This window comes from Phyllobates terribilis, unplaced genomic scaffold, assembly GCF_046119375.1.
Source record: "Phyllobates terribilis strain yellow unplaced genomic scaffold, ASM4611937v1 Scaffold_10__3_contigs__length_209671492, whole genome shotgun sequence".
NCBI lineage: Eukaryota > Metazoa > Chordata > Amphibia > Anura > Dendrobatidae > Phyllobates > Phyllobates terribilis.
Window position 1 is genome coordinate 206,373,391 of NW_027362770.1, and position 27,289 is coordinate 206,400,679.

General features: G+C 59.6%; 2 protein-coding genes and 1 pseudogene across 2 annotated transcripts in view; 1 reads left to right on the forward strand and 2 right to left on the reverse strand.

Moving 5' to 3' along the window:
- Window positions 1-2,207: 2,207 nt before the first annotated feature.
- Window positions 2,208-4,030, reverse strand: LOC141164106 (uncharacterized; annotated as a pseudogene).
- Window positions 4,031-4,341: 311 nt separating this feature from the next.
- Window positions 4,342-26,294, reverse strand: LOC141164107 (uncharacterized). Its single transcript, XM_073649257.1, is given in 23 exon segments — window positions 4,342-4,741; window positions 4,827-4,915; window positions 5,047-5,190; window positions 5,322-5,453; window positions 5,565-5,882; window positions 5,884-6,606; window positions 6,608-6,733; window positions 6,828-7,103; window positions 7,105-7,771; window positions 7,955-10,395; window positions 10,532-11,985; window positions 12,638-13,826; window positions 14,002-15,192; window positions 15,565-16,064; window positions 16,491-17,258; window positions 17,361-17,861; window positions 18,024-18,954; window positions 20,412-20,598; window positions 20,928-21,450; window positions 21,703-23,085; window positions 23,254-23,944; window positions 25,050-26,118; window positions 26,230-26,294. Coding segments are annotated over 23 exon segments (15,768 nt in total).
- LMO3 (LIM domain only 3) overlaps window positions 26,154-27,289 on the forward strand; it is a 61,130-nt gene continuing 59,994 nt past the window's right edge. The window contains exon 1 of the mRNA XM_073650591.1: window positions 26,154-26,449. The gene's annotated coding sequence lies outside the window, so the exon portion shown is untranslated. The remainder of the gene's footprint in view (window positions 26,450-27,289) is intronic.

The following is a 27,289-nucleotide window of genomic DNA, read 5'->3' on the forward strand; positions in this document are numbered from 1 at the left end:
TCAGTCTCGGGTTCAGGCTCAGTCTCGATTTCAGGCTCAGTCTTGGGCTCAGGCTCAGTCTCGGGCTCAGGCTTAGTCTCAGTCTTGTGCTCAGGCTTAGTCTCAGTCTTGGGTTTAGGCTTAGTCTCAGTCTCGGGCTCAGTCTTGGGTTCAGGCTTAGTCTCGGGCTCAGTCTCTCTCTTCTCTCCTAAGTCTTAGGGGGCTGTCAGTATAGGGGGTCTCTGCTTTTTGTGGGTGCCGTATCTCAGCAGTGCCAGTCTTATGCTCAGTCTCGGGCTCAGTTCCAGTCTGTCTTGCTCTTCTCTCCTAAGTGTTTGGGGGACTGTCAGTATTGGGGGTCTCTGCTCTTTGTGGGTGCCATATCTCAGTAGTGCCAGTTTTGGGCTCAGTCATGGGCTCAGTCTCGGGTTCAGGCTTAGTCTTGGGCTGAGTCTCGGGTTCAGGCTCAGTCTCGTGCTCAGTCTCGGGCTCAGTTTCAGTCTGTCTTGCTCTTCTCTTCTAAGTGTTGGGGGGCTGTCAGTATTGGGGGTCTCTGCTCTTTGTGGGTGCCATATCTCAGCAGTGCCAGTTTTGGGCTCATTCTTGGGTTCAGGCTCAGTCTCGGGCTCAGGCTCAGTCTTGGGCTCAGTCTTGGGTTCAAGCTCAGTCTTAGGTTCAGGCTCAGTCTCGGGCTCATGCTCAGTCTTGGGTTCAGGCTCAGTCTCGGGTTCAGGCTCAGTTTCGGGCTCAGTCTTGTGCTCAGTCGCAGGCTCAGTCTCAGTCTGTCTTGCTCTTCTCTCCTAAGTGTTGGGGGGCTGTCAGTATTGGGGGTCTCTGCTCTTTGTGGGTGCCATATCTCAGCAGTGCCAGTTTGGGGCTCAGTCATGGGCTCAGTCTCGGGTTCAGGCTCAGTCTCGGGCTCAGTCTTGGTTTCTGGCTCAGTCTCGAGCTCAGGCTCAATCATGGGCTCAGTCTCGGGTTCAGGCTCAGTCTCGGGTTCAGGCTTAGTCTCGGGCTCAGTCTCGGGTTCAGGCTCAGTCTCAGGCTCAGTCTCGGGCTCTTGCTCAGTCTCGGGCTCAGGCTCTTGCTCAGTCTCGGGCTCTTGCTCAGTCTCTTGCTCGGGCTCTTGCTCTGTCTCGGGCTCTGTCTCGGGCTCAGGCTCTTGCTCAGTCTCGGGTTCAGTCTCGGGCTCAGGCTCTTGCTCAGTCTCGTGCTCAGTCTCGGGCTCTTGCTCAGTCTCGGGCTCAGGCTCTTGCTCAATCTCGGGCTCTTGCGCTCAGTCTCGGGCTCAGTCTCAGGCTCAGTCTCCTGCTCTTGGTCAGTCACTTGCTCAGTCTCGGGCTCTTGCTCAGTCTCGGGCTCAGGCTCTTGCTCAGTCTCGGGCTCTTGCTCAGTCTCCGGCTCTTGCTCAGTCTCGGGCTCGGGCTCAGTCTTGGGTTCAGGTTCAGTCTCAGGTCAGTGATGGGCTCAGTCTTGGGTTCAGGCTCAGTTTTGGGTTTAGGCTCAGTCTCAGGCTGTCTCAAGCTCAGTCTTGGGTTCAGGCTCAGTCTCGGGCTCAAGCTCAGTCATGGGCTCAAGCTCAGTCTTGAGTTCAGGCTCAGTCTCGGATTCAGGCTCAGTCTCGGGTTCTTGCTCAGTCTCGGGCTCTTGCTCAGTCTCGGGCTCTTGCTCAGTCTCTTGCTCGGGCTCAGGCTATTGCTCAGTCTCGGGCTCAGGCTCTTGCTCAGTCTCGGGCTCAGTCTCGGGCTCAGGCTCTTGCTCAGTCTCGGGCTCTTGCTCAGTCTCAGGCTCTTGCTCGGGCTCAGGATCTTGCTCAGTCTCGGGCTCTTGCGCTCAGTCTCGGGCTCTTGCGCTCAGTCTCGGGCTCAGTCTCGGGCTCAGTCTCTTGCTCTTGGTCAGTCTCTTGCTCAGTCTCGGCCTCAGTCTGTCTTGCTCTTCTCTCCTAAGTGTTGGGGGGCTGTCAGTATTGGGGGTCTCTGCTCTTTGTGGGGGCCATATCTCAGCAGTGCCAGTTTTGGGCTCAGTCATGGGCTCAGTCTAAGGTCCAGGCTCAGTCTCGGGTCCTGGCTCAGTCTCGGGTCCAGGCTCAGTCTCGGGCTCAGGCTCAGTCATGGGCTCAGTCTCGGGTTCAGGCTCAGTCTCGGGTTCAGGCTCAGTCTTGGGTTCAGGCTCAGTCTCGGGCTCAGTCTCGGGTTCAGGCTCAGTCTTGGGCTCAGTCTCGTGCTCAGTCACGGGCTCAGTCTCAATCTGTCTTGCTCTTCTCTCCTAAGTGTTGGGGGGCTGTCAGTATTGGGGGTCTCTGCTCTTTGTGGGTGCCATATTTCTGCAGTGCCAGTTTTGGGCTCAGTCATTGGCTCAGTCTTGGGTTCAGGCTCAGTCTCGGGTTCAGTCTCAGGCTCAGTCTCGGGCTCAGTCTCGCGCTCGGGCTCACTCTCTTGCTCAGTCTCGGGCTCAGTCTCGGGCTCAGTCTCGGGCTCGGGCTCACTCTCTTGCTCAGTCTCGGGCTCAGTCTCGGGCTCAGTCTCTGGCTCAGGCTCTTGCTCAGTCTCAGGCTCTTGCTCAGTCTCAGGCTCTTGCTCAGTCTCGGGCTCTTGCTCAGTCTCGGGCTCTTGCTCAGTCTCGGGCTCAGGCTCTTGCTCAGTCTCGGGCTGAGTCTCAGACTGTCTTGCTCTTCTCTCCTAAGTGTTGGAGGGCTGTCAGTATTGGAAGTCTCTGCTCTTTGTGGGTGCCATATCTCGGCAGTGCCAGTTTTGGGCTCAGTCTCGGGTTCAGGCTCAGTCTCAGGTCAGTCATGGGCTCAGTCTTGGGTTCAGGCTCAATCTCGGGTTCAGGCTCAGTCTCGGGCTCAGGCTCAGTCTCGGGTTCAGGCTCAGTCTCGGTTTCAGGCTCAGTTTCGGGTTCAGGCTCAGTCTCGAGCTCAGGCTCAGTCTTGGGCTCAGTCTTGGGCTCAGTCTCGGGCTCAGGCTCAGTCTTGGTCTCAGGCTCAGTCTTGGGTTTAGGCTTAGTATCAGTCTCGGGCTCAGTCTTGGGTTCAGGCTTAGTCTCGGGCTCAGTCTCGGGTACAGGCTCAGTCTCGGTTTCAGGCTCAGTCTCGGGCTCAGGCTCAGTCTCGGGCTCAGTCTCGGTTTCAGGCTCAGTCTCGGGCTCATGCTCAGTCTTGGGTTCAGTCTCGGGTTCAGGCTCAGCCTCGGGCTCAGTCATGGGCTCAGTCTCGGGTTCAGGCTCAGTCTCGGGCTCAGGCTCAGTCTCGGGGCTCAGGCTCGGGCTCAGGCTCTGGTTCAGTCTCGGGCTCAGTCTCGGGCTCAGGTTCAGTATCGGGTTCAGGCTGAGTCTCGGGTTCAGGCTTAGTCTCGGGCTCGGGTTCAGGCTCAGTCTCAGGTTCAGGCTCAGTCTCGGGTTCAGGCTCAGTCTTGGGTTCAGGCTTAGTCTCGGGTTCAGGCTCAGTCTCGGGTTCAGGTTCAGTCTCGGGCTTGGGCTCGGGTTCAGCCTCGGGCTCTTGCTCAGTCTCTGGCTCAGTCTCGGGCTCAGCCTCGGGCTCTTGCTCAGTCTCCGGCTCTTGCTCAGTCTCGGGCTCAGTATTGGGTTCAGCTTCAGTCTCAGGTCAGTGATGGGCTCAGTCTTGGGTTCAGGCTCAGTTTCGGATTTAGGCTCAGTCTCAGGCTGTCTCGAGCTCAGTCTTGGGTTCAGGTTCAGTCTCGGGCTCAGGCTCAGTAATGGGCTCAGGCTCGGGCTGAGGCTCTTGCTCAGTCTCGGGCTTGGGCCCAGGCTCGGGCTCACTCTCACGCTCACTCTCGGGCTCACTCTCGCGCTCGGGCTCAGTCTCGGGCTCAGTCTCTGACTGTCTTGCTCTTCTCTCCTAAGTGTTGGAGGGCTGTCAGTATTGGAAGTCTCTGCTCTTTGTGGGTGCCATATCTCGGCTGTGCCAGTTTTGGGCTCAGTCAGTGTCTCAGTCTCGGGTTCAGGCTCAGTCTCAGGTCAGTCATGGGCTCAGTCTTGGGTTCAGGCTCAGTCTCGGGTTCAGGCTCAGTCTCGGGCTCGGGCTCAGGCTCATTCTCGGGTTCAGGCTCAGTCTCGGGTTCAGGCTCAATTTCGGGTTCAGGCTCAGTCTCGGGTTCTGGCTCAATCGGGGGTTCAGTCTCTGGCTCAGGCTCTTGCTCAGTCTCGGGCTCTTGCTCAGTCTCGGGCTCTTGCTCAGTCTCGGGCTTAGGCTCTTGCTCAGGCTCGGGCTCAGGCTCTTGCTCAGTCTCGGGCTCAGTCTCAGCCTGTCTTGCTCTTCTCTCCTAAGTGTTGGAGGGCTGTCAGTATTGGAAGTCTCTGCTCTTTGTGGGTGCCATATCTCGGCAGTGCCAGTTTTGGGCTCAGTCAGTGTCTCAGTCTCGGGTTCAGGCTCAGTCTCAGGTCAGTCATGGGCTCAGTCTTGGGTTCAGGCTCAGTCTCGGGTTCAGGCTCAGTCTCGGGCTCAGGCTCAGTCTCAGGTTCACGCTCAGTCTCGGGTTCAGGCTCAGTCTCGGGTTCAGGCTCAGTCTCGGGCTCAGGCTCAGTCTCAGGTTCACGCTCAGTCTCGGGTTCAGGCTCAGTCTCGGGTTCAGGCTCAGTCTCGGGTTCAGGCTCAGTCTCGAGCTCAGTCTCGGGCTCAGGCTCAGTCTTGGGCTCAGTCTCGGGCTCAGTCTTGAGCTTGGGCTCAGGCTCAGTCTTGGGTTTAGGCTTAGTATCAGTCTCGGGCTCAGTCTTGGGTTCAGGCTTAGTCTCGGGCTCAGTCTCGCTCTTTTCTCCTAAGTGTTGCGGGGCTGTCAGTATTGGCGGTCTCTGCTCTTTGTGGGTGCCATATCTCAGTAGTGCCAGTTTTGGGTTCAGTCATGGGCTCAGTCTCGGGTTCAGGCTCAGTCTCGGGTTCAGGCTTAGTCTTGGGCTCAGTCTCGGGTTCAGGCTCAGTCTCGTGCTCAGTCTCGGGCTCAGTTTCAGTCTGTCTTGCTCTTCTCTCCTAAGTGTTGGGGTACTGTCAGTATTGGGGGTCTCTGCTCTTTGTGGGTGCCATATCTCAGCAGTACCAGTTTTGGGCTCAGTAATGGGCTCAGTCTCGGGCTCCGGTTCAGGCTCAGTCTCGGGTTCACGCTCAGTCTCGGGTTCAGGCTCAGTGTCGGGCTCAGTCTCGGGTTCAGGCTTAGTCTTGGGCTCAGTCTCAGGTTCAGGCTCAGTCTTGGGCTCAGTCTCGTGCTCAGTCGCAGGCTCAGTCTCAGTCTGTCTTGCTCTTCTCTCCTAAGTGTTGGAGGGCTGTTAGTATTGGGGGTTTCTGCTCTTTGTGGGTGCCATATCTCAGCAGTGCCAGTTTTGGGCTCAGTCATGGGCTCAGTCTCGGGTTCAGGCTCAGTCTCGGGCTCAGTCTTGGTTTCAGGCTCAGTCTCGGGTTCAGGCTCAGTCTCGGGCTCAGGCTTAGTCTCGGGCTCAGTCTCGGGCTCTGTCTGTCTTGCTCTTCTCTCCTAAGTGTTGGGGGGCTGTCAGTATTGGGGGTCTCTGCTATTTGTGGGTGCCATATCTCAGCAGTGCCAGTTTTGGGCTCAGTCATGGGCTCAGTCTCGGGTCCAGGCTGTCTCGGGTCCTGGCTCAGTCTCGGGCTCAGTCTTGGGCTCAGTCATGGGCTCAGTCTCGGGTTCAGGCTCAGTCTCGGGTTCAGGCTCAATCTCGGGCTCAGTCTCGGGTTCAGGCTCAGTCTCGGGCTCAGTCTCGGGCTCTGTCTCGGGCTCTGTGTCGGGTTCAGGCTTAGTCTCGGGCTCAGTCTCAGGTTCAGGCTTAGTCTCGGGCTCAGTCTCGGGTTCAGGCTCAGTCTCGGGTCCAGTCTCAGTCTCGGGTCCAGGCTCAGTCTTGGGTTCAGGCTCAGTCTCGGGCTCAGGCTGTCATGGGCTCAGTCTCGGGTCCAGGCTCAATCTCGGGCTCAGTCTTGGGTTCAGACTCAGTCCCGGGTTCAGGCTCAGTAATGGGCTCAGTCTCGGGTACAGGCTCAGTCTTGGTTTCAGGCTCAGTCTCGGGCTCAGGCTCAGTCTCGGGCTCATGCTCAGTCTCGGGCTCAGTCTTGGGTTCAGGCTCAGTCTCGTGTACAGGCTTAGTCTCGGGCTCAGTCTCGGCTTCAGGCTCAGTCTCCGGTTCAGGCTCGGGCTCAGTCTCGGGTTCAGGCTTAGTCTCGGGCTCAGTCTCGGGTTCAGGCTTAGTCTCGGGCTCAGTCTCGGATTCAGGCTTAGTCTCGGGCTTGGGTTCTGTCTCAGGCTCAGTCTCGGGTTCAGGCTCAGTCTCAGGCTCGGGTTCAGGCTCAATCTCGGGTTCAGGCTCAGTCTCGGTTTCAGGTTCAGTCTTGGGCTTGGGCTCAGTCTCGGGCTCAGTCTCGGGTTCAGGCTTAGTCTTGGGTTCAGGCTTAGTCTCAGGCTCAGTTTCGGGTCCAGGCTTAGTCTCAGGTTCCGTCTCGGGTTCAGGCTTAGTCTCGGGTTCAGGCTTAGTCTCGGGCTCAGTCTCGGGTTCAGTCTCGGGTTCAGGCTTAGTCTCGGGTTCAGGCTCAGTCTCGGGTTCAGGCTCAGCCTCGGGCTCAGTCATGGGCTCAGTCTCGGGTTCAGTCTCAGGCTCAGTCTCGGGCTCAGGCTCAGTCTCGGGGCTCAGGCTCAGTCATTGGCTCGGGTTCAGTCTCGGGCTCAGTCTCAGGCTCAGGTTCAGTCTCGGGTTCAGGCTCAGTCTCGGCCTCAGTCTCGGGCTCTGTCTGTCTTGCTCTTCTCTCCTAAGTGTTGGGGGTCTCTGCTATTTGTGGGTGCCATATCTCAGCAGTGCCAGTTTTGGGCTCAGTCATGGGCTCAGTCTCGGGTCCAGGCTGTCTCGGGTCCAGGCTCAGTCTCGGGCTCAGTCTCGGGCTCAGTCATGGGCTCAGTCTTGGGTTCAGGCTCAGTCTCGGGTTCAGGCTCAGTCTCGGGCTCAGTCTCGGGTTCAGGCTTAGTCTCGGGCTCTGTCTTGGGTTCAGGCTTAGTCTCGGGCTCAGTCTCAGGTTCAGGCTTAGTCTCGGGCTCAGTCTCGGGTTCAGTCTCGGGTCCAGTCTCAGTCTCGGGTCCAGGCTCAGTCTTGGGTTCAGGCTCAGTCTCGGGCTCAGGCTGTCATGGGCTCAGTCTTGGGTCCAGGCTCAATCTCGGGCTCAGTCTTGGGTTCAGCCTCAGTCCCGGGTTCAGGCTCAGTAATGGGCTCAGTCTCGGGTACAGGCTCAGTCTCGGTTTCAGGCTCAGGCTCAGTCTCGGGCTCATGCTCAGTCTCGGGCTCAGTCTTGGGTTCAAGCTCAGTCTCGTGTACAGGCTTAGTCTCGGGCTCAGTCTCGGGTTCAGGCTCGGGCTCAGTCTCGGGTTCAGGCTTAGTCTCGGGCTCAGTCTTGGGTTCAGGCTTAGTCTCGGGCTTGGGTTCTGTCTCAGGCTCAGTTTCGGCTTCAGGCTCAGTCTCAGGCTCGGGTTCAGGCTCAATCTCGGGTTCAGGCAAAGTCTCGGGTTCAGGTTCAGTCTCGGGCTTGGGCTCAGTCTCGGGCTCAGTCTCGGGTTCAGGCTTAGTCTCGGGTTCAGGCTTAGTCTCGGGCTCAGTTTCGGGTCCAGGCTTAGTTTCAGGCTCCGTCTCGGGTTCAGGCTTAGTCTCGGGCTCAGTCTCGGGCTCAGTCTCGGGTTCATTCTCGGGTTCATTCTCGGGTTCAGGCTTAGTCTCGGGTTCAGGCTCAGCCTTGGGCTCAGTCATGGGCTCAGTCTCGGGTTCAGGCTCAGTCTCGGGCTCAGGCTCAGTCTCGGGGCTCAGGCTCAGTCATTGGCTCGGGCTCAGTCTCGGGCTCAGTCTCGGGCTCAGGTTCAGTCTCGGGTTCCGGCTCAGTCTCGGGTTCAGGCTTAGTCTCGGGTTCAGGCTTAGTCTCGAGTTCAGGCTCAGTCTCGGGTTCAGGCTCAGTCTCGGGTTCAGGCTAAGTCTTGGGTTCACAGGCTTAGTCTCGGGTTCAGGCTCAGTCTCAGGTTCAGGTTCAGTCTCGGGCTTGGGCTCGGGTTCATTCTTAGTCTCGGCCTCAGTCTCGGGTTCAGGCTTAGTGTCAGGCTCAGTTTCGGGTTCAGGCTTAGTCTCGGGCTCAGTCTCGGGTTCAGGCTTAGTCTCGGACTCAGTCTCTGGTTCAGGCTCAGTCTCGGGTTCAGGCTCAATCTCGGGTTCAGGCTCAGTCTCGGGCTCAGGTTCAGGCTCAGTCTCGGGTTCAGGCTCAGTCTCGGGTTCAGGCTCAGTCTCGGGCTCAGTCTCAGGTTCAGGCTCAGTCTCAGGTTCAGGCTCAGTCTCTGGTTCAGGCTTTGTCTCTGGTTCAGGCTTTGTCTCGGGTTCAGGCTTTGTCTCGGGTTCAGGCTTGGGCTCAGTCTCGGGCTCAGTCTCAGGTTTAGGCTCTATCTCTTGCTCAGGCTCAGTCTTGGGCTTAGGCTCAGTCATGGGCTCAAGCTCGGGTTCAGGCTCAGTCTTGGGCTCAGGCTCAGTCTCGGGTTCAGGCTCAGTCTCGGGTTCAGGCTTAGGCTCGGGTTCAGGCTCAGTCTCGTGTTCAGGCTCAGTCTCGGGTTCAGGCTCAGTCTCGGTTTCAGGCTCAGTCTCGGGTTCAGGCTCAGTCTCGGGTTCAGGTTCAGTCTCGGGCTTGGGCTCAGTCTTGGGCTCAGTCTCGGGTTCAGGCTTAGTCTCGGCCTCAGTCTCGGGTTCAGGCTTAGTGTCAGGCTCAGTTTTGGGTTCAGGCTTAGTCTCGGGCTCAGTCTCGGGTTCAGGCTCGGGTTGAGGCTTTGTCTCGGGTTCAGGTTTAGTCTCGGGCTCAGTCTCTGGTTCAGGCTCAGTCTCGGGTTCAGGCTCAGTCTCGGGTTCGAGCTCAGTCTCGGGTTCAGGCTTAGTCTCAGGCTCAGTTTCGGGTTCAGGCTTAGTCTCGGGCTCATGCTCGGGTTTAGGCTTAGTCTCGGCTTCAGGCTTAGTCTCGGGCTCAGTCTCTGGTTCAGGCTCAGTCTCGGGTTCAGGCTCAGTCTCGGGTTCAGGCTCTGTCTCGGGTTCAGGCTTTGTCTCGGGTTCGGGCTTGGGCTTAGTCTCAGGTTCAGGCACAGTCTCGGGTTCAGGCTCAGTCTCGGGTTCAGGCTTAGTCTCGGGTTCAGGCTTAGTCTCGGGCTCAGTCTCGGGATCAGGCTTAGTCTTGGGTTCAGGCTTAGTCTCGGGCTCAGGCTCAGTCATGGGCTCAGGCTCGGGTTCAGTCTTGGGCTCAGTCTCGGGCTCAGGCTCAGTCTCGGGTTCAGGCTCAGTCTCGTGTTCAGGCTTAGTCTCGGGCTCGGGTTCAGGCTCAGTCTCGGGTTCAGGCTCAGTCTCGGGTTCAGGCTCAGTCTCGGGCTCAGTCTCGGGTTCAGTCTCAGGCTCGTGTTCAGGCTTAGTCTCGGGTTCAGGCTCAGTCTCGGGTTCAGACTTAGTCTCTGGTTCAGGCTTAGTCTCGGGTTCGGGCTTAGTCTCGGGCTCAGTCTCGGGTTCAGGCTCAGGCTCGTGTTCAGGCTTAGTCTCGGGTTCAGGCTTAGTCTCTGGCTCAGTCTCATGCTCAGTCTCGGGTTCAGGCTCAGTCTCGGGTTCAGGCTTTGTCTCGGGTTCAGGCTTGGGCTTAGTCTCGGGTTCAAGCTCCGTCTCGGGTTCAGGCTCAGTCTCGGGTTCAGGCTCAGTCTCTGGTTCAGGCTTTGTCTCGGGTTCTGGCTTGGGCTTATTCTCGGGCTCGGTCTCCGGCTCAGTCTCGGGTTCAGGCTCAGTCTCGGGTTCAGGCTCAGTCTCGGGTTCGGGCTTGGGCTTAGTCTCGGGCTCAGTCTCGGGCTCAGTCTCGGGTTCAGGCTTAGTCTCCGGTTCTGGCTTAGTCTCGGGCTCAGTCTCGTGCTCAGTCTTGGTTTCAGGCTCAGTCTCAGGCTTTGTCTTGGGTTCGGGCTTGGGCTTAGTCTCGGGCTCAGTTTTGGGCTCAGTCTCGGGTTCAGGCTTAGTCTCGGGCTCAGTCTCGGGTTCAGGCTTAGTCTCCGGTTCTGGCTTAGTCTCGGGCTCAGTCTCGCGCTCAGTCTTGGGTTCAGGCTCAGTCTCAGGCTTTGTCTTGGGTTCGGGCTTGGGCTTAGTCTCGGGCTCAGTTTTGGGCTCAGTCTCGGGTTCAGGCTTAGCCTCGGGCTCAGTCTCGGGTTCAGGCTTAGTCTCCGGTTCTGGCTTAGTCTCGGGCTCAGTCTCGTGCTCAGTCTTGGTTTCAGGCTCAGTCTCAGGCTTTGTCTTGGGTTCGGGCTTGGGCTTAGTCTCGGGCTCAGTTTTGGGCTTAGCCTCGGGCTCAGTCTCGGGTTCAGGCTTAGTCTCGGGCTCAGTCTCGGGTTCAGGCTTAGTCTCCGGTTCTGGCTTAGTCTCGGGCTCAGTCTCGCGCTCAGTCTTGGGTTCAGGCTCAGTCTCAGGCTCAGTCTCGGGTTCGGGCTTGGGCTTAGTCTCGGGCTCAGTCTCGGGTTCAGGCTTAGTCTCGGGCTCAGTCTCGGGTTCAGTCTCGGGCTCAGTCTCGGGTTACAGGCTTAGTCTCTGGCTCAGTCTTGGGTTCAGGCTTTGTCTCGGGTTCGGGCTTGGGCTTAGTCTTGGGCTCAGTCTCGGGTTCAGGCTTAGTCTTGGGCTCAGTCTCGGGCTCAGGTTCAGGCTCAGTCTCGGGTTCAGGCTCAGTCTCGGGTTCAGGCTTTGTCTCGGGTTCAGGCTTTGTCTCGGGTTCGGGCTTAGTCTCGGGCTCAGTCTCAGGTTCAGGCTCAGTCTCGGGTTCAGGCTCAGTCTCAGGTTCAGACTTAGTCTCGGGCTCAGTCTCGGGATCAGGCTTAGTCTCGGGTTCAGGCTTAGTCTCGGGCTCAGTCATGGGCTCAGGCTCGGGTTCAGTCTCGGGCTCAGTCTCAGGCTCAGTCTTCGGTTCAGGCTCAGTCTCGCGTTCAGGCTTAGTCTCGGGCTCGGGTTCAGGCTCAGTCTCGGGTTCAGGCCCAGTCTCGGGTTCTGGCTCAGTCTTGGGTTCAGGCTTAGTCTCGGGTTCAGGCTCAGGCTCAAGCTCATGTTCAGGCTTAGTCTCGGGTTCAGGCTCAGTCTCGGGTTCAGGCTTAGTCTCTGGTTCAGGCTTAGTCTCGGGTTCGGGCTTAGTCTCGGGCTCAGTTTCTGGTTCAGGCTCAGGCTCATGTTCAGGCTTAGTCTCGGGTTTAGGCTTAGTCTTTGGCTCAGTCTCGGGTTCAGGCTTTGTCTCTGATTCAGGCTTGGGCTTAGTCTCGGGCTCAGTCTCGGGTTCAGGCTCAGTCTCGGGTTCAGGCTCAGTCTCGGGTTCAGGCTTTGTCTCGGGTCAGGGCTTGGGCTTAGTTTCGGGCTCGGTCTCGGGCTCAGTCTCGGGTTCAGGCTCCGTCTCGGGTTCAGGCTCAGTCTCGGGTTCGGGCTTGGGCTTAGTCTCGGGCTCAGTCTCGGGTTCAGGCTCAGTCTTAGTCTCAGGCTCAGTCTCAGGCTCAGTCTCGGGTTCAGGCTTAGTCTCGGGCTCATTCTCGGGCTCATTCTCGGGTTCAGGCTTGGGCTCAGTCTCGGGTTCAGGCTCAGTCTCGGGTTCGGGCTTGGGCTTAGTCTCGGGCTCAGTCTCGGGTTCAGGCTTGGGCTTAGTCTCGGGCTCAGTCTCGGGTTCAGGCTCAGTCTTAGTCTCGGGCTCAGTCTCAGGCTCAGTCTCGGGTTCAGGCTTAGTCTCGGGCTCATTCTCGGGTTCGGGCTTGGGCTTAGTCTCGGGCTCAGTCTCGGGCTCAGTCTCGGGCTCAGGCTCAGTCTCGGGCTCAGGCTTAGTCTCGGGCTCAGTCTCGCGCTCAGTCTTGGGTTCAGGCTCAGTCTCGGGCTCAGTCTCGGGTTCAGGCTCGGGCTCAGGCTCGGGTTCAGGCTTGGGTTCAGTCTCGGGCTCAGTCTCGGGTTCAGGCTCAGTCTCGGGTTCAGGCTCGGGCTCAGGCTCGGGTTCAGGCTTGGGTTCAGTCTCGCGCTCAGTCTTGGGTTCAGGCTCAGTCTCGCTCTTCTCTCCTGAGTCTTGGCGGCCTTCAGTATCGGGGGTCTTTGCTCTTTGTGGGTGCCGTATCTCATCAGTGCCAGTCTTGAGCCCAGTCCTGCTTGCCCGCTCTTGGCCTGTGCCAGGCGCCCGCACTTTGCTGCTATGGAAACAGTAATTAAACTGATAAGAGTGGAGAAATGTCAGAATCTCTCGCTCGGCAGCTGCACGGAGGAAGGGGGGAAACAAATTGGTTCCCAGCTCCAGTGCTCAAAAAAGGAGGGGGTTTAGGGGCGACTGAGGAGGGGGCTGCTCCACGCTGGGGACCTGGATTAGCATTGGGGGCTGTAGGGGTCTCAGGCTCAGGTTCAGGCTCAGTCTCGGGTTCAGGCTCAGTCTCGGGTTCAGGCTTTGTCTCGGGTTCAGGCTTTGTCTCGGGTTCGGGCTTAGTCTCGGGCTCAGTCTCAGGTTGAGGCTCAGTCTCGGGTTCAGGCTCAGTCTCAGGTTCAGACTTAGTCTCGGGCTCAGTCTCGGGATCAGGCTTAGTCTCGGGTTCAGGCTTAGTCTCGGGCTCAGTCATGGGCTCAGGCTCGGGTTCAGTCTCGGGCTCAGTCTCGGGCTCAGTCTCAGGCTCAGTCTTTGGTTCAGGCTCAGTCTCGCGTTCAGGCTTAGTCTCGGGCTCGGGTTCAGGCTCAGTCTCGGGTTCAGGCCCAGTCTCGGGTTCTGGCTCAGTCTTGGGTTCAGGCTTAGTCTCGGGTTCAGGCTCAGGCTCAAGCTCATGTTCAGGCTTAGTCTCCGGTTCAGGCTCAGTCTCGGGTTCAGGCTTAGTCTCTGGTTCAGGCTTAGTCTCGGGTTCGGGCTTAGTCTCGGGCTCAGTTTCTGGTTCAGGCTCAGGCTCATGTTCAGGCTTAGTCTTTGGCTCAGTCTCGGGTTCAGGCTTTGTCTCTGATTCAGGCTTGGGCTTAGTCTCGGGCTCAGTCTCGGGTTCAGGCTCAGTCTCGGGTTCAGGCTCAGTCTCGGGTTCAGGCTTTGTCTCGGGTCAGGGCTTGGGCTTAGTTTCGGGCTCGGTCTCGGGCTCAGTCTCGGGTTCAGGCTCCGTCTCAGGTTCAGGCTCAGTCTCGGGTTCGGGCTTGGGCTTAGTCACGGGCTCAGTCTCGGGTTCAGGCTTGGGCTTAGTCTCGGGCTCAGTCTCGGGTTCAGGCTCAGTCTTAGTCTCGGGCTCAGTCTCAGGCTCAGTCTCGGGTTCAGGCTTGGGCTCAGTCTCGGGCTCAGTCTCGGGTTCAGGCTCAGTCTCGGGTTCGGGCTTGGGCTTAGTCTCGGGCTCAGTCTCGGGTTCAGTCTCGGGCTCAGTCTCGGGCTCAGGCTCAGTCTCGGGTTCAGGCTTAGTCTCGGGCTCAGTCTCGGGTTCAGGCTTAGTCTCGGGCTCAGTCTCGGGTTCAGGCTTGGGCTCAGTCTCGGGTTCAGGCTCAGTCTCGGGCTCAGTCTCGGTTTCGGGCTTGGGCTTAGTCTCGGGCTCAGTCTCGGGTTCAGGCTCAGTCTCGGGCTCAGTCTCGGGCTTGGGCTTAGTCTCGGGTTCAGGCTTAGTCTCGGGCTCAGTCACCGGCTCAGTCTCGGGTTCAGGCTTGGGCTCAGTCTTGGGCTCAGTCTCGGGTTCAGGCTTAGTCTCAGGCTCAGTCTCGGGTTCAGGCTTGGGCTCAGTCTCGGGTTCAGGCTCAGTCTCGGGTTCAGTCTCAGGCTCAGTCTCGGGTTCAGGCTTGGGCTCAGTCTCGGGTTCAGGCTTAGTCTCAGGCTCAGTCTCGGGTTCAGGCTCAGTCTCGGGTTCAGGCTCGGGCTGTCTCGGGTTCAGGCTTGGGCTCAGTCTCGGGCTCAGTCTCGGGTTCAGGCTTAGTCTCGGGCTCAGGCTTAGTCTCGGGCTCAGTCTCGGGTTCAGGCTTGGGCTCAGTCTCGGGTTCAGGCTTAGTCTCGGGTTCAGGCTTAGTCTCTGGCTCAGTCTCGGGCTCAGTCACCGGCTCAGTCTCGGGTTCAGGCTTGGGCTCAGTCTCGGGCTCAGTCTCACGTTCAGGCTTAGTCTCAGGCTCAGTCTCGGGTTCAGGCTTGGGCTCAGTCTTGGGTTCAGGCTCAGTCTCGGGTTCAGGCTCTGGCTCAGTCTCGGGTTCAGGCTTGGGCTCAGTCTCGGGTTCAGGCTCAGTCTCGGGTTCAGGCTTAGTCTCGGGTTCAGGCTTAGTCTCGGGTTCAGGCTTGGGCTCAGTCTCGGGTTCAGGCTTAGTCTCGGGTTCAGGCTCAGGCTCAGTCTCGGGTTCAGGCTTGGGCTCAGTCTCGGGCTCAGTCTCGGGTTCAGGCTTAGTCTCGGGTTCAGGCTTAGTCTCGGGTTCAGGCTTGGGTTCAGGCTCGGGCTCAGTCTCGGGTTCAGGCTTAGTCTCGGGTTCAGGCTCAGTCTCGCGCTCAGTCTTGGGTTCAGTCTCGGGCTCAGTCTCGGGTTCAGGCTTAGTCTCGGGTTCAGGCTTAGTCTCGGGTTCAGGCTTGGGTTCAGGCTCGGGCTCAGTCTCGGGTTCAGGCTTAGTCTCGGGTTCAGGCTCAGTCTCGGGCTCAGTCTCGCGCTCAGTCTTGGGTTCAGGCTCAGTCTCGGGCTCAGTCACCGGCTCAGTCTCGGGTTCAGGCTTGGGCTCAGTCTCGGGCTCAGTCTCGCGTTCAGGCTTAGTCTCAGGCTCAGTCTCGGGTTCAGGCTTGGGCTCAGTCTTGGGTTCAGGCTCAGTCTCGGGTTCAGGCTCGGGCTCAGTCTCGGGTTCAGGCTTGGGTTCAGTCTCGGGCTCAGTCTCGGGTTCAGGCTTAGTCTCGGGTTCAGGCTTAGTCTCGGGTTCAGGCTCAGTCTCGGGCTCAGTCTCGCGCTCAGTCTTGGGTTCAGGCTCAGTCTCGGGCTCAGTCTCGGGCTCAGTCTCGGGTTCAGGCTCGGGCTCAGTCTCGGGTTCAGGCTTGGGTTCAGTCTCAGGCTCAGTCTCGGGTTCAGGCTTAGTCTCGGGTTCAGGCTTAGTCTCGGGTTCAGGCTCAGTCTCTGGCTCAGTCTCGCGCTCAGTCTTGGGTTCAGGCTCAGTCTCGGGCTCAGTCTCGGGTTCAGGCTCGGGCTCAGGCTCGGATTCAGGCTTGGGTTCAGGCTCGGGCTCAGTCTCGGGTTCAGGCTCAGTCTCGGGTTCAGGCTCGGGCTCAGGCTCGGGTTCAGGCTTGGGTTCAGTCTCGCGCTCAGTCTTGGGTTCAGGCTCAGTCTCGCTCTTCTCTCCTGAGTCTTGGCGGCCTTCAGTATCGGGGGTCTTTGCTCTTTGTGGGTGCCGTATCTCATCAGTGCCAGTCTTGAGCCCAGTCCTGCTTGCCCGCTCTTGGCCTGTGCCAGGCGCCCGCACTTTGCTGCTATGGAAACAGTAATTAAACAAGAGTGGAGAAATGTCAGAATCTCTCGCTCGTCAGCTGCACGGAGGAAGGGGGGAAACAAATTGGTTCCCAGCTCCAGTGCTCAAAAAAGGAGGGGGTTTAGGGGCGACTGAGGAGGGGGCTGCTCCACGCTGGGGACCTGGATTAGCATTGGGGGCTGTAGGGGTCTCAGGCTCAGGTTCAGGCTCAGTCTCGGGTTCAGGCTCAGTCTCGGGTTCAGGCTTTGTCTCGGGTTCAGGCTTTGTCTCGGGTTCGGGCTTAGTCTCGGGCTCAGTCTCAGGTTCAGGCTCAGTCTCGGGTTCAGGCTCAGTCTCAGGTTCAGACTTAGTCTCGGGCTCAGTCTCGGGATCAGGCTTAGTCTCGGGTTCAGGCTTAGTCTCGGGCTCAGTCATGGGCTCGGGTTCAGTCTCGGACTCAGTCTCGGGCTCAGTCTCAGGCTCAGTCTTCGGTTCAGGCTCAGTCTCGCGTTCAGGCTTAGTCTCGGGCTCGGGTTCAGGCTCAGTCTCGGGTTCAGGCCCAGTCTCGGGTTCTGGCTCAGTCTTGGGTTCAGGCTTAGTCTCGGGTTCAGGCTCAGGCTCAAGCTCATGTTCAGGCTTAGTCTCGGGTTCAGGCTCAGTCTCGGGTTCAGGCTTAGTCTCTGGTTCAGGCTTAGTCTCGGGTTCGGGCTTAGTCTCGGGCTCAGTTTCTGGTTCAGGCTCAGGCTCATGTTCAGGCTTAGTCTCGGGTTTAGGCTTAGTCTTTGGCTCAGTCTCGGGTTCAGGCTTTGTCTCTGATTCAGGCTTGGGCTTAGTCTCGGGCTCAGTCTCGGGTTCAGGCTCAGTCTCGGGTTCAGGCTTTGTCTCGGGTCAGGGCTTGGGCTTAGTTTCGGGCTCGGTCTCGGGCTCAGTCTCGGGTTCAGGCTCCGTCTCGGGTTCAGGCTCAGTCTCGGGTTCGGGCTTGGGCTTAGTCACGGGCTCAGTCTCGGGTTCAGGCTTGGGCTTAGTCTCGGGCTCAGTCTCGGGTTCAGGCTCAGTCTTAGTCTTGGGCTCAGTCTCAGGCTCAGTCTCGGGTTCAGGCTTAGTCTCGGGCTCATTCTCGGGTTCAGGCTTGGGCTCAGTCTCGGGCTCAGTCTCGGGTTCAGGCTCAGTCTCGGGTTCGGGCTTGGGCTTAGTCTCGGGCTCAGTCTCGGGTTCAGTCTCGGGCTCAGTCTCGGGCTCAGGCTCAGTCTCGGGTTCAGGCTTAGTCTCGGGCTCAGTCTCGGGTTCAGGCTTAGTCTCGGGCTCAGTCTCGGGTTCAGGCTTGGGCTCAGTCTCGGGTTCAGGCTCAGTCTCGGGCTCAGTCTCGGTTTCGGGCTTGGGCTTAGTCTCGGGCTCAGTCTCGGGTTCAGGCTCAGTCTCGGGCTCAGTCTCGGGCTTGGGCTTAGTCTCGGGTTCAGGCTTAGTCTCGGGCTCAGTCACCGGCTCAGTCTCGGGTTCAGGCTTGGGCTCAGTCTCGGGCTCAGTCTCGGGTTCAGGCTTAGTCTCAGGCTCAGTCTCGGGTTCAGGCTTAGGCTCAGTCTCGGGTTCAGGCTCAGTCTCGGGTTCAGTCTCAGGCTCAGTCTCGCGCTCAGTCTCGGGTTCAGGCTTGGGCTCAGTCTCGGGTTCAGGCTTAGTCTCAGGCTCAGTCTCGGGTTCAGGCTCAGTCTCGGGTTCAGGCTCGGGCTCAGTCTCGGGTTCAGGCTTGGGCTCAGTCTCGGGCTCAGTCTCGGGTTCAGGCTTAGTCTCGGGTTCAGGCTCAGTCTCGGGTTCAGGCTTAGTCTCGGGTTCAGGCTTAGTCTCGGGCTCAGTCTCGGGTTCAGGCTTGGGCTCAGTCTCGGGTTCAGGCTTAGTCTCAGGTTCAAGCTTAGTCTCTGGCTCAGTCTCGGGCTCAGTCACCGGCTCAGTCTCGGGTTCAGGCTTGGGCTCAGTCTCGGGCTCAGTCTCGCGTTCAGGCTTAGTCTCAGGCTCAGTCTCGGGTTCAGGCTTGGGCTCAGTCTTGGGTTCAGGCTCAGTCTCGGGTTCAGGCTCTGGCTCAGTCTCGGGTTCAGGCTTGGGCTCAGTCTCGGGTTCAGGCTCAGTCTCGGGTTCAGGCTTAGTCTCGGGTTCAGGCTTAGTCTCGGGTTCAGGCTTGGGCTCAGTCTCGGGTTCAGGCTTAGTCTCGGGTTCAGGCTCAGGCTCAGTCTCGGGTTCAGGCTTGGGCTCAGTCTCGGGCTCAGTCTCGGGTTCAGGCTTAGTCTCGGGTTCAGGCTTAGTCTCGGGTTCAGGCTTGGGTTCAGGCTCGGGCTCAGTCTCGGGTTCAGGCTTAGTCTCGGGTTCAGGCTCAGTCTCAGGCTCAGTCTCGCGCTCAGTCTTGGGTTCAGTCTCGGGCTCAGGCTTAGTCTCGGGTTCAGGCTTGGGTTCAGGCTCGGGCTCAGTCTCGGGTTCAGGCTTAGTCTCGGGTTCAGGCTCAGTCTCGGACTCAGTCTCGCGCTCAGTCTTGGGTTCAGGCTCAGTCTCGGGCTCAGTCACCGGCTCAGTCTCGGGTTCAGGCTTGGGCTCAGTCTCGGGCTCAGTCTCGCGTTCAGGCATAGTCTCAGGCTCAGTCTCGGGTTCAGGCTTGAGCTCAGTCTTGGGTTCAGGCTCAGTCTCGGGTTCAGGCTCGGGCTCAGTCTCGGGTTCAGGCTTGGGTTCAGTCTCGGGCTCAGTCTCGGGTTCAGGCTTAGTCTCGGGTTCAGGCTTAGTCTCGGGTTCAGGCTCAGTCTCGGGCTCAGTCTCGCGCTCAGTCTTGGGTTCAGGCTCAGTCTCGGGCTCAGTCTCGGGCTCAGTCTCGGGTTCAGGCTCGGGCTCAGTCTCGGGTTCAGGCTTGGGTTCAGTCTCGGGCTCAGTCTCGGGTTCAGGCTTAGTCTCGGGTTCAGGCTTAGTCTCGGGTTCAGGCTCAGTCTCGGGCTCAGTCTCGCGCTCAGTCTTGGGTTCAGGCTCAGTCTCGGGCTCAGTCTCGGGTTCAGGCTCGGGCTCAGGCTCGGGTTCAGGCTTGGGTTCAGTCTCGGGCTCAGTCTTGGGTTCAGGCTTAGTCTCGGGTTCAGGCTTAGTCTCGGGTTCAGGCTTAGTCTCGGGCTCAGTCTCGCGCTCAGTCTTGGGTTCAGGCTCAGTCTCGGGCTCAGTCTCGGGCTCAGTCTCGGGCTTAGGCTCGGGTTCAGGCTCAGGCTCGGGTTCAGGCTTGGGTTCAGTCTCGGGCTCAGTCTTGGGTTCAGGCTTAGTCTCGGGTTCAGGCTTAGTCTCGGGTTCAGGCTCAGTCTCGGGCTCAGTCTCGCGCTCAGTCTTGGGTTCAGGCTCAGTCTCGGGCTCAGTCTCGGGCTCAGTCTCGGGTTCAGGCTTGGGTTCAGTCTCGGGCTCAGTCTTGGGTTCAGGCTTAGTCTCGGGTTCAGGCTTAGTCTCGGGTTCAGGCTTAGTCTCGGGCTCAGTCTCGCGCTCAGTCTTGGGTTCAGGCTCAGTCTCGGGCTCAGTCTCGGGTTCAGGCTCGGGCTCAGGCTCGGGTTCAGGCTTGGGTTCAGTCTCGGGCTCAGTCTCGGGTTCAGGCTCAGTCTCGGGTTCAGGCTCGGGCTCAGGCTCGGGTTCAGGCTCAGTCTCGGGTTCAGGCTTAGTCTCGGGTTCAGGCTTAGTCTCGGGTTCAGGCTTGGGCTCAGTCTCGGGTTCAGGCTTAGTCTCGGGTTCAGGCTCAGGCTCAGTCTCGGGTTCAGGCTTGGGCTCAGTCTCGGGCTCAGTCTCGGGTTCAGGCTTAGTCTCGGGTTCAGGCTTAGTCTCGGGTTCAGGCTTGGGTTCAGGCTCGGGCTCAGTCTCGGGTTCAGGCTTAGTCTCGGGTTCAGGCTCAGTCTCAGTCTCGCGCTCAGTCTTGGGTTCAGTCTCGGGCTCAGTCTCGGGTTCAGGCTTAGTCTCGGGTTCAGGCTTAGTCTCGGGTTCAGGCTTGGGTTCAGGCTCGGGCTCAGTCTCGGGTTCAGGCTTAGTCTCGGGTTCAGGCTCAGTCTCGGGCTCAGTCTCGCGCTCAGTCTTGGGTTCGGGCTCAGTCACCGGCTCAGTCTCGGGTTCAGGCTTGGGCTCAGTCTCGGGCTCAGTCTCGCGTTCAGGCTTAGTCTCAGGCTCAGTCTCGGGTTCAGGCTTGGGCTCAGTCTTGGGTTCAGGCTCAGTCTCGGGTTCACGCTCGGGCTCAGTCTCAGGTTCAGGCTTGGGTTCAGTCTCGGGCTCAGTCTCGGGTTCAGGCTTAGTCTCGGGTTCAGGCTTAGTCTCGGGTTCAGGCTCAGTCTCGGGCTCAGTCTCGCGCTCAGTCTTGGGTTCAGGCTCAGTCTCGGGCTCAGTCTCGGGCTCAGTCTCGGGTTCAGGCTCGGGCTCAGTCTCGGGTTCAGGCTTGGGTTCAGTCTTGGGCTCAGTCTCGGGTTCAGGCTTAGTCTCGGGTTCAGGCTTAGTCTCGGGTTCAGGCTCAGTCTAGGGCTCAGTCTCGCGCTCAGTCTTGGGTTCAGGCTCAGTCTCGGGCTCAGGCTCGGGTTCAGGCTCGGGCTCAGGCTCGGGTTCAGGCTTGGGTTCAGTCTCGGGCTCAGTCTCGGGTTCAGGCTCAGTCTCGGGTTCAGGCTCGGGCTCAGGCTCGGGTTCAGGCTTAGTCTCGGGTTCAGGCTTAGTCTCGGGTTCAGGCTCAGTCTAGGGCTCAGTCTCGCGCTCAGTCTTGGGTTCAGGCTCAGTCTCGGGCTCAGTCTCGGGTTCAGGCTCGGGCTCAGGCTCGGGTTCAGGCTTGGGTTCAGTCTCGGGCTCAGTCTCGGGTTCAGGCTCAGTCTCGGGTTCAGGCTCGGGCTCAGGCTCGGGTTCAGGCTTAGTCTCGGGTTCAGGCTTAGTCTCGGGTTCAGGCTTAGTCTCGGGTTCAGGCTCAGTCTCGGGCTCAGTCTCGCGCTCAGTCTTGGGTTCAGGCTCAGTCTCGGGCTCAGTCTCGGGTTCAGGCTCGGGCTCAGGCTCGGGTTCAGGCTTGGGTTCAGTCTCGCGCTCAGTCTTGGGTTCAGGCTCAGTCTCGCTCTTCTCTCCTGAGTCTTGGCGGCCTTCAGTATCGGGGGTCTTTGCTCTTTGTGGGTGCCGTATCTCATCAGTGCCAGTCTTGAGCCCAGTCCTGCTTGCCCGCTCTTGGCCTGTGCCAGGCGCCCGCACTTTGCTGCTATGGAAACAGTAATTAAACTGATAAGAGTGGAGAAATCTCAGAATCTCTCGCTCGGCAGCTGCACGGAGGAAGGGGGGAAACAAATTGGTTCCCAGCTCCAGTGCTCAAAAAAGGAGGGGGTTTAGGGGCGACTGAGGAGGGGGCTGCTCCACGCTGGGGACCTGGATTAGCATTGGGGGCTGTAGGGGTCTCAGGCTCAGGTTCAGGCTCAGTCTCGGGTTCAGGCTCAGTCTCGGGTTCAGGCTTTGTCTCGGGTTCAGGCTTTGTCTCGGGTTCGGGCTTAGTCTCGGGCTCAGTCTCAGGTTGAGGCTCAGTCTCGGGTTCAGGCTCAGTCTCAGGTTCAGACTTAGTCTCGGGATCAGGCTTAGTCTCGGGTTCAGGCTTAGTCTCGGGCTCAGTCATGGGCTCAGGCTCGGGTTCAGTCTCGGGCTCGGGCTCAGTCTCAGGCTCAGTCTTCGGTTCAGGCTCAGTCTCACGTTCAGGCTTAGTCTCGGGCTCGGTTTCAGGCTCAGTCTCGGGTTCAGGCCCAGTCTCGGGTTCTGGCTCAGTCTTGGGTTCAGGCTTAGTCTCGGGTTCAGGCTCAAGCTCATGTTCAGGCTTAGTCTCGGGTTCAGGCTCAGTCTCGGGTTCAGGCTTAGTCTCTGGTTCAGGCTTAGTCTCGGGTTCGGGCTTAGTCTCGGGCTCAGTTTCTGGTTCAGGCTCAGGCTCATGTTCAGGCTTAGTCTCGGGTTTAGGCTTAGTCTTTGGCTCAGTCTCGGGTTCAGGCTTTGTCTCTGATTCAGGCTTGGGCTTAGTCTCGGGCTCAGTCTCGGGTTCAGGCTCAGTCTCGGGTTCAGGCTCAGTCTCGGGTTCAGGCTTTGTCTCGGGTCAGGGCTTGGGCTTAGTTTCGGGCTCGGTCTCGGGCTCAGTCTCGGGTTCAGGCTCCGTCTCGGGTTCAGGCTCAGTCTCGGGTTCGGGCTTGGGCTTAGTCACGGGCTCAGTCTCGGGTTCAGGCTTGGGCTTAGTCTCGGGCTCAGTCTCGGGTTCAGGCTCAGTCTTAGTCTCGGGCTCAGTCTCAGGCTCAGTCTCGGGTTCAGGCTTAGTCTCGGGCTCATTCTCGGGTTCAAGCTTGGGCTCAGTCTCGGGCTCAGTCTCGGGTTCAGGCTCAGTCTCGGGTTCGGGCTTGGGCTTAGTCTCGGGCTCAGTCTCGGGTTCAGTCTCGGGCTCAGTCTCGGGCTCAGGCTCAGTCTCGGGTTCAGGCTTAGTCTCGGGCTCAGTCTTGGGTTCAGTCTCGGGCTCAGTCTCGGGTTCAGGCTTAGTCTCGGGTTCAGGCTTAGTCTCGGGTTCAGGCTTGGGTTCAGGCTTGGGCTCAGTCTCGGGTTCAGGCTCAGTCTCGGGTTCAGGCTTAGTCTCGGGTTCAGGCTTGGGCTCAGTCTCGGGTTCAGGCTTAGTCTCGGGTTCAGGCTCAGGCTCAGTCTCGGGTTCAGGCTTGGGCTCAGTCTCGGGTTCAGGCTTAGTCTCGGGTTCAGGCTTAGTCTCGGGTTCAGGCTTGGGTTCAGGCTCGGGCTCAGTCTCGAGTTCAGGCTTAGTCTCGGGTTCAGGCTCAGTCTCGCGCTCAGTCTTGGGTTCAGTCTCGGGCTCAGTCTCGGGTTCAGGCTTAGTCTCGGGTTCAGGCTTAGTCTCGGGTTCAGGCTTGGGTTCAGGCTCGGGCTCAGTCTCGGGTTCAGGCTTAGTCTCGGGTTCAGGCTCAGTCTCGGGCTCAGTCTCGCGCTCAGTCTTGGGTTCAGGCTCAGTCTCGGGCTCAGTCACCGGCTCAGTCTCGGGTTCAGGCTTGGGCTCAGTCTCGGGCTCAATCTCGCGTTCAGGCTTAGTCTCAGGCTCAGTCTCGGGTTCAGGCTTGGGCTCAGTCTTGGGTTCAGGCTCAGTCTCGGGTTCAGGCTCGGGCTCAGTCTCGGGTTCAGGCTTGGGTTCAGTCTCGGGCTCAGTCTCGGGTTCAGGCTTAGTCTCGGGTTCAGGCTTAGTCTCGGGTTCAGGCTCAGTCTCGGGCTCAGTCTCGCGCTCAGTCTTGGGTTCAGGCTCAGTCTCGGGCTCAGTCTCGGGCTCAGTCTCGGGTTCAGGCTCGGGCTCAGTCTCGGGTTCAGGCTTGGGTTCAGTCTCGGGCTCAGTCTCGGGTTCAGGCTTAGTCTCGGGTTCAGGCTTAGTCTCGGGTTCAGTCTCGGGCTCAGTCTTGGGCTCAGGCTCAGTCTCGGGTTCAGGCTTGGGCTCAGTCTCGGGCTCAGTCTCGGGTTCAGTCTCGGGCTCAGTCTCGGGCTCAGGCTCAGTCTCGGGTTCGGGCTTGGGTTCAGTCTCGGGCTCAGTCTCGGGTTCAGGCTTAGTCTCGGGTTCAGGCTTAGTCTCGGGTTCAGTCTCGGGCTCAGTCTTGGGCTCAGGCTCAGTCTCGGGCTTGGGCTTAGTCTCGGGCTCAGTCTCGGGTTCAGTCTCGGGCTCAGTCTCGGGCTCAGGCTCAGTCTCGGGTTCAGGCTCAGTCTCGGGCTCAGTCTCGCGCCCAGTCTTGGGTTCAGGCTCAGTCTCGGGCTCAGTCTCGGGTTCAGGCTCAGTCTCGGGCTCAGTCACCGGCTCAGTCTCGGGTTCAGGCTTGGGCTCAGTCTCGGGCTCAGTCTCGCGTTCAGGCTTAGTCTCAGGCTCAGTCTCGGGTTCAGGCTTGGGCTCAGTCTTGGGTTCAGGCTCAGTCTCGGGTTCAGGCTCGGGCTCAGTCTCGGGTTCAGGCTTGGGTTCAGTCTCGGGCTCAGTCTCGGGTTCAGGCTTAGTCTCGGGTTCAGGCTTAGTCTCGGGTTCAGGCTCAGTCTCGGGCTCAGTCTCGCGCTCAGTCTTGGGTTCAGGCTCAGTCTCGGGCTCAGTCTCGGGCTCAGTCTCGGGTTCAGGCTCGGGCTCAGTCTCGGGTTCAGGCTTGGGTTCAGTCTCGGGCTCAGTCTCGGGTTCAGGCTTAGTCTCGGGTTCAGGCTTAGTCTCGGGTTCAGGCTCAGTCTCGGGCTCAGTCTCGCGCTCAGTCTTGGGTTCAGGCTCAGTCTCGGGCTCAGTCTCGGGTTCAGGCTCAGGCTCAGGCTCGGATTCAGGCTTGGGTTCAGGCTCGGGCTCAGTCTCGGGTTCAGGCTCAGTCTCGGGTTCAGGCTCGGGCTCAGGCTCGGGTTCAGGCTTGGGTTCAGTCTCGCGCTCAGTCTTGGGTTCAGGCTCAGTCTTGGGTTCAGGCTCAGTCTCGGGTTCAGGCTCGGGCTCAGGCTCGGGTTCAGGCTTGGGTTCAGTCTCGCGCTCAGTCTTGGGTTCAGGCTCAGTCTCGGGTTCAGGCTCAGTCTCGGGTTCAGGCTTGGGCTCAGGCTCGGGTTCAGGCTTGGGTTCAGTCTCGCGCTCAGTCTTGGGTTCAGGCTCAGTCTCGCTCTTCTCTCCTGAGTCTTGGCGGCCTTCAGTATCGGGGGTCTTTGCTCTTTGTGGGTGCCGTATCTCATCAGTGCCAGTCTTGAGCCCAGTCCTGCTTGCCCGCTCTTGGCCTGTGCCAGGCGCCCGCACTTTGCTGCTATGGAAACAGTAATTAAACTGATAAGAGTGGAGAAATGTCAGAATCTCTCGCTAGGCAGCTGCACGGAGGAAGGGGGGAAACAAATTGGTTCCCAGCTGCAGTGCTCAAAAAAGGAGGGGGTTTAGGGGCGACTGAGGAGGGGGCTGCTCCACGCTGGGGACCTGGATTAGCATTGGGGGCTGTAGGGGTCTCAGGTTCAGGCTCAGTCTCGGGTTCAGGCTCAGTCTCGGGTTCAGGCTTTGTCTCGGGTTCAGGCTTTGTCTCGGGTTCGGGCTTAGTCTCGGGCTCAGTCTCAGGTTGAGGCTCAGTCTCGGGTTCAGGCTCAGTCTCAGGTTCAGACTTAGTCTCGGGCTCAGTCTCGGGATCAGGCTTAGTCTCGGGTTCAGGCTTAGTCTCGGGCTCAGTCATGGGCTCAGGCTCGGGTTCAGTCTCGGGCTCAGTCTCGGGCTCAGTCTCAGGCTCAGTCTTTGGTTCAGGCTCAGTCTCGCGTTCAGGCTTAGTCTCGGGCTCGGGTTCAGGCTCAGTCTCGGGTTCAGGCCCAGTCTCGGGTTCTGGCTCAGTCTTGGGTTCAGGCTTAGTCTCGGGTTCAGGCTCAGTCTCAGTCTTGGGCTCAGGCTCAGTCTCGGGTTCAGGCTTGGGCTCAGTCTCGGGCTCAGTCTCGGGTTCAGTCTCGGGCTCAGTCTCGGGCTCAGGCTCAGTCTCGGGTTCGGGCTTGGGTTCAGTCTCGGGCTCAGTCTCGGGTTCAGGCTTAGTCTCGGGTTCAGGCTTAGTCTCGGGTTCAGTCTCGGGCTCAGTCTCGGGCTCAGGCTCAGTCTCGGGTTCAGGCTCAGTCTCGGGCTCAGTCTCGCGCCCAGTCTTGGGTTCAGGCTCAGTCTCGGGCTCAGTCTCGGGTTCAGGCTCAGTCTCGGGCTCAGTCACCGGCTCAGTCTCGGGTTCAGGCTTGGGCTCAGTCTCGGGCTCAGTCTCGCGTTCAGGCTTAGTCTCAGGCTCAGTCTCGGGTTCAGGCTTGGGCTCAGTCTTGGGTTCAGGCTCAGTCTCGGGTTCAGGCTCGGGCTCAGTCTCGGGTTCAGGCTTGGGTTCAGTCTCGGGCTCAGTCTCGGGTTCAGGCTTAGTCTCGGGTTCAGGCTTAGTCTCGGGTTCAGGCTCAGTCTCGGGCTCAGTCTCGCGCTCAGTCTTGGGTTCAGGCTCAGTCTCGGGCTCAGTCTCGGGCTCAGTCTCGGGTTCAGGCTCGGGCTCAGTCTCGGGTTCAGGCTTGGGTTCAGTCTCGGGCTCAGTCTCGGGTTCAGGCTTAGTCTCGGGTTCAGGCTTAGTCTCGGGTTCAGGCTCAGTCTCGGGCTCAGTCTCGCGCTCAGTCTTGGGTTCAGGCTCAGTCTCGGGCTCAGTCTCGGGTTCAGGCTCAGGCTCAGGCTCGGATTCAGGCTTGGGTTCAGGCTCGGGCTCAGTCTCGGGTTCAGGCTCAGTCTCGGGTTCAGGCTCGGGCTCAGTCTCGGGTTCAGGCTTGGGTTCAGTCTCGCGCTCAGTCTTGGGTTCAGGCTCAGTCTTGGGTTCAGGCTCAGTCTCGGGTTCAGGCTCGGGCTCAGGCTCGGGTTCAGGCTTGGGTTCAGTCTCGCGCTCAGTCTTGGGTTCAGGCTCAGTCTCGGGTTCAGGCTCAGTCTCGGGTTCAGGCTCGGGCTCAGGCTCGGGTTCAGGCTTGGGTTCAGTCTCGCGCTCAGTCTTGGGTTCAGGCTCAGTCTCGGGTTCAGGCTCAGTCTCGGGTTCAGGCTCAGTCTCGGGTTCAGGCTCGGGCTCAGGCTCGGGTTCAGGCTTGGGTTCAGTCTCGCGCTCAGTCTTGGGTTCAGGCTCAGTCTCGCTCTTCTCTCCTGAGTCTTGGCGGCCTTCAGTATCGGGGGTCTTTGCTCTTTGTGGGTGCCGTATCTCATCAGTGCCAGTCTTGAGCCCAGTCCTGCTTGCCCGCTCTTGGCCTGTGCCAGGCGCCCGCACTTTGCTGCTATGGAAACAGTAATTAAACTGATAAGAGTGGAGAAATGTCAGAATCTCTCGCTCGGCAGCTGCACGGAGGAAGGGGGGAAACAAATTGGTTCCCAGCTCCAGTGCTCACAAAAGGAGGGGGTTTAGGGGCGACTGAGGAGGGGGCTGCTCCACGCTGGGGACCTGGATTAGCATTGGGGGCTGTAGGGGTCTCTGGGCCGCTGAGCAGAGGAAAACAAGGCCCAGAATGTTAGGGGATGAGGAGGCTTTGTCCGCCCTCCCCGGGGAGTGAATGGCCGCGGCACCGATGCTCTGACTCTGCACCGAGTAGTCGCCTCAGCCGAGGACAGGTAGGTTGTCAGTGTTGTGGGGGTTCTGTGCACGGAGGTATTGATGGGGGTGGTGCGTGTTAGTCGCCACCTGTAGGTGAGATGATGGGTGTTGTAGTCAAGATGCACAGTGCCGGGACTTTGTAGTGTTGCTGCTGGGACTGTGCAGATGAATGGCACCGAACAAGGGGATAATGGGGGCGCTGAGGCGAGCGGAGACCCCACAATGCAATCCAGGCAATTAACAGCAAAGTTCAGTGGTGCCGTGTGGACCCCGCTGTCAGGCCCCTCTGTCAGACCCCTCTGTCAGTCCCCTCTGTCAGACCCCCCTGTCAGACCCTGCTGTCAGGCCCCTCTGTCAGGCCCCGCTGTCAGGCCCCACTGTCAGGCCCCTCTGTCAGGCCCCGCTGTCAGGCCCCACTGTCAGGCCCCTCTGTCAGGCCCCGCTGTCAGTCCCCACTGTCAGGCCCCTCTGTCAGGCCCCTCTGTCAGGCCCCGCTGTCAGGCCCCTCTGTCAGACCCCTCTGTCAGTCCCCTCTGTCAGGCCCCGCTGTCAGTCCCCACTGTCAGGCCCCTCTTTCAGGCCCCGCTGTCAGGCCCCACTGTCAGGCCCCGCTGTCAGGCCCCGCTGTCAGTCCCCACTGTCAGGCCCCTCTTTCAGGCCCCGCTGTCAGTCCCCACTGTCAGGCCCCGCTGTCAGGCCCCCCTGTCAAGCCCCTCTGTCAGGCCCCGCTGTCAGGCCCCTCTGTCTGGCCCCGCTGTCAGGCCCTTCTGTCAGGCCCCTCTGTCAGGCCCCTCTGTCAGACGCCTCTGTCAGTCCCCTCTTTCAGACCCCCCTGTCAGGCCCCTCTGTCAGGCCCC